Genomic DNA, 10,601 nt, shown 5'->3' with positions numbered 1-10,601 from the left:
ACAACTGTTTAAGAACAGACATAATGTGGTCTCTCTGCTGCTGCATTTTGAACTAACTGAAGTTTCCAAACTACATACAAAGGCAGCCCTACATAGAGCATATTGCAATAGTCCAACCTGGAGGTTACCAGCTGGTGTACCACTGTTTTCAGGTCATTCTCTTCAAGAAACGGACTGAGTTGTCAAATCAATTGCAGCCTGTAAAAAGCATGCCTGGCCACAGTCTCAGCCTGAGGCACCAGGATGAGACCCAGGTCCAAGAGCTCTCCCAAGTGATGGACCTGTTCTTTCTGGGGGGAGTGTAACCTCATCCAGAACAGAAGGTTCTATCCCGTCTTGCAGATTACAACCCCCCAAAATGAGCACCTCCATCTTGCTTGGATTCAGCTTCAGTTTATTATCCCTCATCTAGCCCATTACTGCCTGTAGGCAGCCATTTCATATGTACCTACCCTTTGGTCACATAAAGTGAACAAAAGAGTTCAGCCAATTACATCTAATCATAGTGCTTGATGCGGCAAGGAAGGGGTGAAGGGAGAAGAAGAGAACTTTGTTGTTATTTATAAAGTGCCATCCATATACATGGTACTTTAGAGAGGCAGATCTCTGATCCAAAGGGCATATAGATCCAGGTACAGGCGATTTATTTCGTGGGGAGGGACACATGTAGAATGTGCTCCTGGCTTTCGGTCATTCATTATTCAAAAGTCTTTTATCTCTATTTTCTTACCAAAGCAAAGCAGCTTACATTAGATAAACACACACCATACAATTACACACACACACACACACACACACACACACACACACACACACACACACACACGTAACACAGAGGCAGTTAAAAACAAAACAAAACCCTGAAACAAAGAGGACAGAACTAGAGGAATCCAAAGGGAAACAAGAAAAAATAACTCAGTCTTGTATACCTTAACTGAGGACACCTGAAGGAAAGAAAGAGGGATGGCCATGCATGCCTTCAATAGAAAGAATTCTAAAGTGATGGGGCTACCACCAAAAAGGCCCTGCTCTCAATAGGGCCCTTACCTCTGATGCCAAAAGCACATGGAACAGAGCCTCAGAAGGAGATATATCTGAAGTACCTGAAGGTGGTTCTTTAGGTACCCCAATCCTCAAGCTATATAGGACTTTAAAGGCAAGAACCAGAACCTTGAACTGGGCCCAGAGACAAATCTGTAACCTGTGAAAGTTGAATCAATATGTTCCCAACAATCAGGCCCGGTTAAAGAGGTGAGCATGCAGCATTTGGTACCAACTGAAGTTTCTGACTATTTTTCATCGGCACAGTTTACTTTTACAAAGCCACTCAAGAAAGGTAAATGCATTCCGTAAATGAGCAAACATATACAGTACTACAGTCAAAATCTTAATGACATACTATGATGAATATCCTATGTCCACTCAAGTCAGTGGTATTTTTGCTGCTAGGATACAAAGCCCCAGGACAAGAGAGTCTTAAAAGCTCAACCAACAAAAAAAGTTCTTACATTTACAAGAATAGACAAGCTATCCCTAAAATACATCGAATTAGTTCTGAAGCCAGAGAGACTTTTTCCAACACAACACACAAGTTTTATATGCAAACCTCTGGGGACTATTTATTGTAAGTTTCCATGGCATTTAGGATAGCATTCATACTGTATCTACTTTAATTGTTTTCAAAATTTGCACTAATGTGTTCTAAACTAGTGACCCTGTGTTATAGAAGTATTAAATTACTTGTCCATCCCCCCTACTGAAAGCAGTATATTAGTTTCAACACCACTGCAGTTCTATGCAAGTTATCCACATATTTTCCAAAAAGAGCAAAGACTTCAAAGTCATTTATACTATTGCCTGAAAAGGAGAGGATAGGAGGCAACTGACCAGCATACTAGAATTTCTTCTGTTTCTATTACTCTGCTTACTAGAATTGTCTAAGGACTGATTCATATGAGCACACTTATTGTATGACAGCTGTCACCATTAATCCAGCAGAGTAACACAAGTAGAGCTTTTTAAATCATGCGGTTTTAGTTAAACAGAGCCAAACAAGTTTGGCTAACAGCCACCATCCTATCTCCTGATCTTAAGCTTTACTGAGTATTTAGTTTGTCTGAACCTTTAAGGGAACACATTCTTACCACTATTTCAAGTCCCAGGCACGCCTTCAGAGTCTTCTGACCTCAGTGCTTAATTTCTCAAATAAAGAGTACCTATTTAACATGGTCCCTACGGTTTGTTTGTTTGTTTTTGCTTTTGGGGAATAACTTGTTGAACATTTTGAGGCAAGTTGTCCTTCTTCAGAATCAGATCCTTCCTCAGGGTTTCTCCAAGTTATATCTCTGGATGGCTTCACTTTGTAATGGCTGCAGATGCATCTCATTTCTGCACATGCAAGGAAGTAGATGTGCATCCCTAGGAAGACATCATACAGTGCACAATGCTGCTACTGCAGCTGTTGAAGTTTATTTAGAACGGCTGGTCATTATAAGACAAGATTGTGCTGTCTAATAGATCTTTAACTAAAAGCATGCACCTCCTCCTACCTCTTAAATTGGTGAAAGGCTGGCAATTGTAGAGTAAATGGAAATATCATACAGACACTTCAGTGATAAGTAATAGCTGGGAGTGGAGACAGACTTGGGCAGGAGTTCTTAGTATGACATTTGAGATGTTACATGCATCTTGCTGTTTTTATTGATGACATGTTGAAGAGGTGTGTGTGCGCGCACATGTATGCAACACACACACAAAGGCTATTCACACACACAGCCGTACACAGGCTTGGGCAGCCCTACCTGGGTACAAAAAATCCTGCAATATCACAAAGAGACACCAAGAAGAATGAGCAGATCAAAACTCTGGAAATTTTTTGAACCAGCCCACCCCCAATCACTCAAAGGCATTTTAAATTGGCAAGGGACAGCAAAGTCAGCAAGAAGAATGACCAGATCGAACCTCTGAAACCCCCGCCCCACAAAAAAGCTGAACACCCACCCACCCCCAATCACCAAGAAACCTCACCAACCACAGATACTCAGGTCGTGGTTGGCAAGACCTGTCACCATTTCCTGTTGACATATATTCAAAACCGTGGTTGGCAAGGGATGACTGTACTTGGCCACTGTGTTGGCCCAGTGGATCAGTTCAATCCTATCACCTTCTATTTCTCTAACATAGTGCTAATGGCTGGCTCAGAGTCACGGGAAGCAAGCTTGTTAAAACATTCCTAGACACTCCCAAGGTCTCCTGAAAACACGAGAGAAGCGCTGGTGCACTCATTTCATTTCGCCCCACAGAGGTTTCTCAAACCTACCCACCTATTGTGCTGAAGAACACACCCAGCAAAGTCTCATAGGACAAGGATGAACTCCTTTGTCCATTCCTATTATCACCTGTTTCAACAGAAAGGTGTGGTCAGAATGCTGCCCCAGGGCAAGATGCTGTCTATTTCTAATAGACACAATCAATCAGTGTGTCTCTTCCTCAGATTCACCAGTTGCATGTCCATACGTTCGGGTATTGGCCACTCCATCTTGCCTTGCCCGGACTCTTGCTCCTGTTCTACTTGTCTTCTACAGACTGGCCTTTTTTCCAAGCCCGAACTGCCCAGCATGCTTGGCTGTGAGATACTGGTTTCCAGAGATCTGATCCCCTCTGGATTTTGCCTGGATCCTGGACCCTTGCTTGGCCCTTGGGTCCCCATTCCTGACGTATGCCTTCCTGTATGTCAGCTGAGCTGCAAGGGTCTATCAGCTGTGCTACAGCATCAGCTCAGCTACAAGGGTCCAATTCAACCCACCTGATGGATTTAGGTAGTATAACTAATCTCTGTTCCAAAATCTCTTGCTTGCTCCCTCCTTGCTTGCTCCTTCTGAAATCCAAAGCTATTCTCTAAGATCATTTCTCTTGTCAGCCTTGAGTGGACCTAATTTGAATCTCAAGCCAAATTGCCTCTTCGTGAACTGTAACTTACAGGTGAAACTCGGAAAATTAGAATATCGTGCAAAAGTCCATTAATTTCAGTAATGCAAATTAAAAGGTGAAACTGATATATGAGACAGACGCATTACATGCAAAGCGAGATAAGTCAAGCCTTAATTTGTTATAATTGTGATGATCATGGCATACAGCTCATGAAAACCCCAAATCCACAATCCCAGAAAATTAGAATATTACATGGAACCAAGAAGACAAGGATTGTAGAATAGAACAATATCGGACCTCTGAAAAGTATACAGTGTACTGTGCTTGATTGGCCAGCAAACTCGCCTGACCTGACCCCATAGAGAATCTCTGGGGCATTGCCAAGAGAAGGATGAGAGACATGAGACCAAACAATGCAGAAGAGCTGAAGGCTGCTAATGAAGCATCCTGGTCTTCCATAATACCTCATCAGTGCCACAGGCTGATAGCATCCATGCCACGCTGCATTGAGGCAGTAATTGCTGCAAAAGGGGCCCAAACCAAGTACTGAATACATATGCATGCTTATACTTTTCAGAGGTCCGATATTGTTCTATTTACAATCCTTGTTTTATTGGTTCCATGTAATATTCTAATTTTCTGGGATTGTGGATTTGGGGTTTTCATGAGCTGTACGCCATGATCATCACAATTATAACAAATTAAGGCTTGACTTATCTCGCTTTGCATGTAATGCATCTGTCTCATATATCAGTTTCACCTTTTAATTTGCATTACTGAAATTAATGGACTTTTGCACGATATTCTAATTTTCCGAGTTTCACCTGTAGTCCTGTTGATTTGTTAGTCTTGTTAGTGTTGTTAGTTAAGTATTGTGTTGCCTATTTAATCATATTTCATTTTCTGTACCCCTAAACCCTGAACTAAACCTGATTCTATTTTTGAATTTCACATTCCCTGTAAGTTCTTCCCAAGACCAAAACTTTGCATAAATTTATTCTGAGATGGGCTGCACCATTCGGGCTTGCTAGTTCCCCACACAAACCCAAAAGTCATCAGGGGGAGTTTGCCAATTCCCCCAGGAGCAGTTCCATTAACATGGCCCACTGGTGGCCCACCAGATGCAGCTGCTCATGCACTTCATCTTGGGATTCCTGGAGGCAGGAACTCATTTTTCTGGCCTGCAGAGATCTGCACTGCTCAGAGAAGTGTGAATTGTGTGGCCGTGTGGCTGTGCACTGAAGAAACGATCTAACAATTGTCTGAGGGAAGGTAGGTTCATCCCTGCCTTCCCCCACACTCCCTCCCCATGCTCTCATGGCTATGAGAATGACCTTACACAAACACACCTTCATCTTTTCACTGAAAAAATATACAGGAATCATTGAGTCATTGAGGTTTTTGCACATTAAGTCTAGCATTATAGGGGAAAAGATTCAACTGAGCCTTCTTCCGAGATTTATTTATTTATTTATTTATTTATTTAATTTATTTATTTGATGGATGGATGGATGGATTTATATACCGCCCTTCCAAAAATGGCTCGGGGCAGTTTACATCAAAATAAAAACAAAACAATTAAAATAAAAACTAAATCAATTAAACAATAAAATCATTTAAACATTAAAATCATTTAAAACCAACATTAAAAATTTAAAACCATGCATCTAATTAAAAGCCTGGTGAATAAATATGTCTTCAGTGCCTTTTTAAAAGTTGCCAGCGATGGGGAGGCTCTTATTTCAACAGGGAACGCATTCCAAAGTCCAGTAACGGAGAAGGCCCATTGGCGGCAACTGCAGACAAAGTTGGCGGCAACTGCAGACAAACCTCTCCAGATGATCTTAACAGGTGGTGGGGCTCATGGTGAAGAAGTCGTTCTCTTAAATACCCAGGACCTAAGCTGTTTAGGGCTTTATAGGTAATAACCAGCACCTTGTATTTTGCCCGGAAACGTATCGGCAGCCCATGCAGTTCTTTCAAACACAAGAGTAATATGGTCTCTCCTAGATGACCCAGAGACCAACCTGGCTGCCGCATTCTGGACCAACTGTAGTTTCTGGGCTATGTACAAATGGAGCCCCACATAGAGCGCATTGCAGTGATCCAGCCTAGAGGTTACCAGCATATGTACCACCGCTTTGAGGTCATTCATCTCAAGAAATATCAGCCGAAGCGATAAAAAGGACTTCTGGCCACCGTCTCAACCTGGGACACCAGGGAGAGGTTTGGATCCAGAAGCACCTCCAGACTGTTTGCCTGTTCTGGGGGAGCATGACCCCACCCAGAACTGGCAGATCAAAATAGTCTCCCGAGTTCTGACCCTGCACAATAAGTACCTCCCTCTTATCTGGATTCAACCTCAGTTTGTTATCCTTCATGCAGCCCATTACTGCATCCAGGCAGGCATTTAGGGAGGTTATGCCTTTTTCCTGATGATGCTCACATGAAGAAATAGATTTGGGTGTTATAAGCATATTGATAACACCCTGCACCAAATCTCCTGATGATCTGTCTCAGCGGGTTTCATGTAGATGTTAAACAACATCGGAGACAATATGGAGCCCTGAGGAACACCATACGAAAGTTCAGATTTGGAAGAACAACAGTCTCCAAGAGATACTATCTGGAATCTGCCCTTGAGGCAGAAGTGGAATCACTTCAAAGCAGTGCCTCCCACCCCCAATCCCCTCAGCTGTTCCAGAAGGATACTATGGTCAATCGTATTGAAAGCCACCGAGAGATCCAAAAGGATCAATAGTGTCACACTCCCTCTCTCAATTTCCAACTGGAGATCATCCATCAGGCCAACCACGACAGTCTTCACCCCATAGCCTTCCTGAAAGCCATTTTCAAATGGTTCTAGATAATCAGTTTCCTCCAAGACCGCCTGGAGCTGGGAGGCCACCACATTCTCAATCACCTTGCCCAGTCATGGAAGGCTTCTTCAGAAGTGGTCCAATGATTGCCTCCTTTAGACAAGGAGGCATCCTGCCCTTCCTCAGACAAGCATTTATAATCTCTACCAAGCCCTCTACAACAGCCCCCCTGACAGATAGTATAAGTCATGTTGAGCAAGGATCAAGAGGCCAGGTGGTAGGCCGCACCATTCCAAACAACTTGTCCATATCCTCAGGAGTCACAAACTGGAATTGAACCAGAGTCATCACATAAGAGGAGCTTGTGGACACCTCAGCATCAGACCCTGTAACAATTGTGGAGTCTGAATCTAAATCAGCCCAGATATGAGAGATTTTGTCCACACAAAAACTCATTTAAAAGGTCACAGTGAGTAATTGTTGGTTTAAGGGGCACACATTAGCCCCTTCACAACCCTGAACAACTCCGCCAGACATGAACTTGTGGACACGATACGAATCAGATATGATTCATTTTTAAATAAGACAGCATTCAAACAACTCCCCAAGGCCTGGACTGGTAGAGTCTAGGAAAATGTTTACTGCTTATTTCTGCTGAATGCACAAACATAGAGGAAGCACACAAATTAACAGCGCTTACCTATTAGTGATGTCTGAAGCTTGGAATTGTCATTATCAAAGTAGCATTTGAGGCTGGTCAAGAAGGGAAAATATGGTGGCAACACAGGTGTTGACTCACAGCAAGCAGTGCTCTGTTTACAAAAAAAAGAGTAGCAGAGGCTCTTAGGAGTTTTATCCAACTACCTGCTCATGTGAAGCTTTTAAACAGACCCTCAAAGAGAACTATCCTAACACATCTCCCTGTTGCTTCTCAACATGAAAACAATTTTCCAAAAAAACTTTGTAAGCCATTTCTCAGAAGCAGGATTTCCCATGGAACAAGTCATGTGCGCAAGAATGTGCGCATGCACGTCATGCTCACCTGTGTGCACACTGAAACATGCACGCACGCAGCAGTCAGTTCTGTCCACTTCCGGTCCATTATGTACTGGGGCGGCAAGGAGATACGCTGCTGCCCCAGTGGTACCGTTTTTGAGAACAGTGCCAGCAGGAGAAATGTGTGTGTGTGGGGGGGGGGGGTTTAAGAGCACCCTCCCCAGTCCTTAAAGATATCCACCCCACCTTCAAACCGGCTGAACTGCACATCCCTACCTAGTGGAGAATGGAAGACAGATTGACCAGAATACACAAGTGCAAGATTGTCAGATGTGACCATCAGTCCCAGAAGGGCACAACAGAGCAGCTTTGGGCACCTTAAAGACTAGCAGACGTGGGATACTTCATGACCTATAGCCCATTTTTTTCAGATGCACAAAGAGTTCTCTGCAGTTCCAGATCAGTACAGAGCACGCAATGCAAAGCATATGGGGATGGGGCCATAGCTCCCTGGTACAGCATCTGCTTTGCATGCAGAAGGTCCCAGGTTCAATCCCTGGCATCTCCAAAGATTAACCTACTAGAAAAGATTCCTGCCTGAAACCTGGAAGAGCCACTGGTTGTCAGGAGATAATACTGAACTAGACAGGCCAGTGGTCTGATTTGGTATAAGCAACTCCCTATGTTCCTAATGCAAACAAGTTTAAACACAGCAGTGACAGATGGCCATGAAACACAAAAGATACAGTAGGTGACCTTTACAGCCAGTCACCATTCCAACAAAAAGAACTTCAAGAGGACGGTCAGAATTCCTTCCGGGAAGGATTCTGCTCCATATTGCCTCCAGTGGTGATTAATTGCATTGCAGTACCCATTCAGCCTTCAGGTCCTATTCTGACCCTGCCCATTAGAGCCTGCTGTTGGCATCTCTGCACACTGGAAGACTACAAGGGGATAGAGCAAGTTTGCCTCAGTATCAATATCCCTTGGTCTGGTGTGCATCTCCTTGTGGTTTCTCTTGACTCCACAGTGTGATCTCTGATTTGTGTTTACCTGCTCAATCCTTTTGGCTTCTGACTATTGATCTGGCTTGACCTTTGACATAGCTTTGACTCCCAGTTTCTCTCTCTACCCTCCAACCCAGTGGATACTCAGCTTTGACCCTCGGTTTGTTCCTGGCTCTCTGCTCCTGTGTAAGGCTCTCTGACTCCTGACCATCTACCTGACCAGACTCCTGGCATATTTCCTGGCTTTCCCAGTCCTGACATTGGATTGTGCCCCCTGGTAACCACTGCTCATGACTCCACTTCTCGGACAAGGACCTAGCCATCGTGATTCATGCATTTGTGACTGCCAGGTTGGAATACTGCAATGTGTTCAGAGACAAGGTGGTCTCTGGAGGCTGCTTAGAAACTTCAACTAGTGCAAAATGCTGCCATTCTCCTATTGATGGATTTCAGTGGGTGCTCTGATTTTTCACCTATCTACACTGGCTGTCAATTCATTTCTGGGCTCTGTTCATTTCTCATTTTGATCTTTAAAGTTCGAGGTGGTCTATGTCCCAATTATCTCAGAAAACATAACATGGCCCTGTCCTCACATGGTGTCATCCTTCATGGGGGCTAGTCTTCTCAGTTTCAGCCCTTATTCTCTGAAATGCGCTCTCTCAAGACATATGCATCACTCTCATCCTGCTGCTCTCTCAAAGATCTCTTTGAAGAAGTATTTATTGAGGTGCTTATTTTCTGTTATGCTGCTTTTTGTATTTTGATCTTTTTTGTACTGATTATTTTAATATTGTTGCATTTTACATCATCATACACTGCTTTAAAACTTGTTTGAAAAGCAGTATATAATTTTTAAAAAATAACTGCTGAACTAGAGAATTTATCAGCACATGTTATTCCATGCACATTGGGCGTAAGACCAGGGATTTCTTTCCTTACAACTGTTAATTTAGAACAACAAAGCTAAGACGATTTCTTACCACCAAATTACTGCTCTTGTGGATATGTATTGTATTAATCTTTGCATAAAGCTATCACCAACTGTACCCCTTAGATTCCAAGGCCTTCCCCCCACCGTTTGCTAATACATTCCATGCACTTAATGAAGCTACTTCTCGTCCATGAACACTTAGGCCAGTTTATAAGGTTAATTCAAAAAGGGCCACAAATTTTCTGGTTTTATGGGCAATGACAATGAGTCAAAACTTGTGAACAAAATAAGTCAGAAATGTATGCATGGGAAGTCACAGAGGCACTTCACACGATTGCTGTGAAGAGCTTCAATGTGGTCTGTGGGGAGAGGGGGCTTAGCCTGCTCTTCCCACAGACGAGCAGCCGCTCGTAGCTGGGTGGCTGGATCGGCCGCCCACATGGCTACCAGCTACGTCACGGAGCCAGCAGGGATTGCGGGGATCGGGGGCCATGCGGCCCCTGGAAGTTCCAGGATGTCCCACGTGAATGCATGGGGCATCCTGGAGAGATCGCAGGGGACCGGGGGTCTACCCGGGGGACCGGGGGTCTACGCCACGCACCGCGGCGACACACAAGCAAAAAAATGAGGTTAACGGAGCGCTTGCTCCATTAACCTCATTTAAGGGGATGGGGAATTAGGCGAGCTAGCTGCCTTGGGAGCACTGGGCTTGCCTGATGGTTCCCACGATGCCTGGAAAGCAGGCTAAGCTCCCTTAGCCCACTTTCCAGTGATTGTAGGAATAGCTTCACAATATGGGATGTACTCAACAACACTGAGCCATGTGGTTCACGCTAACTAGGTGGGTGAAACCATAGCATTCCTTAAGATCTCAGGAAGAAAATAGATTATGGGCAAGATCAAATTTATCCCATATGG

General features: G+C 43.9%; 1 protein-coding gene across 1 annotated transcript in view; it reads right to left on the bottom strand.

Moving 5' to 3' along the window:
• Nucleotides 1-10,601, bottom strand: part of IRAG1 (inositol 1,4,5-triphosphate receptor associated 1) — a 170,976-nt gene that overhangs the window by 97,546 nt on the left and 62,829 nt on the right. Inside the window, exon 12 of the mRNA XM_053252238.1 lies at nt 7,450-7,561. Within this exon, the coding sequence (XP_053108213.1) occupies nt 7,450-7,561 (112 nt within the window). The remainder of the gene's footprint in view (nt 1-7,449; nt 7,562-10,601) is intronic.

This window comes from Hemicordylus capensis, chromosome 1, assembly GCF_027244095.1.
Source record: "Hemicordylus capensis ecotype Gifberg chromosome 1, rHemCap1.1.pri, whole genome shotgun sequence".
Classification (NCBI taxonomy): Eukaryota; Metazoa; Chordata; class Lepidosauria; order Squamata; family Cordylidae; genus Hemicordylus; species Hemicordylus capensis.
This window is presented reverse-complemented; position numbering and strand designations above follow the sequence as displayed.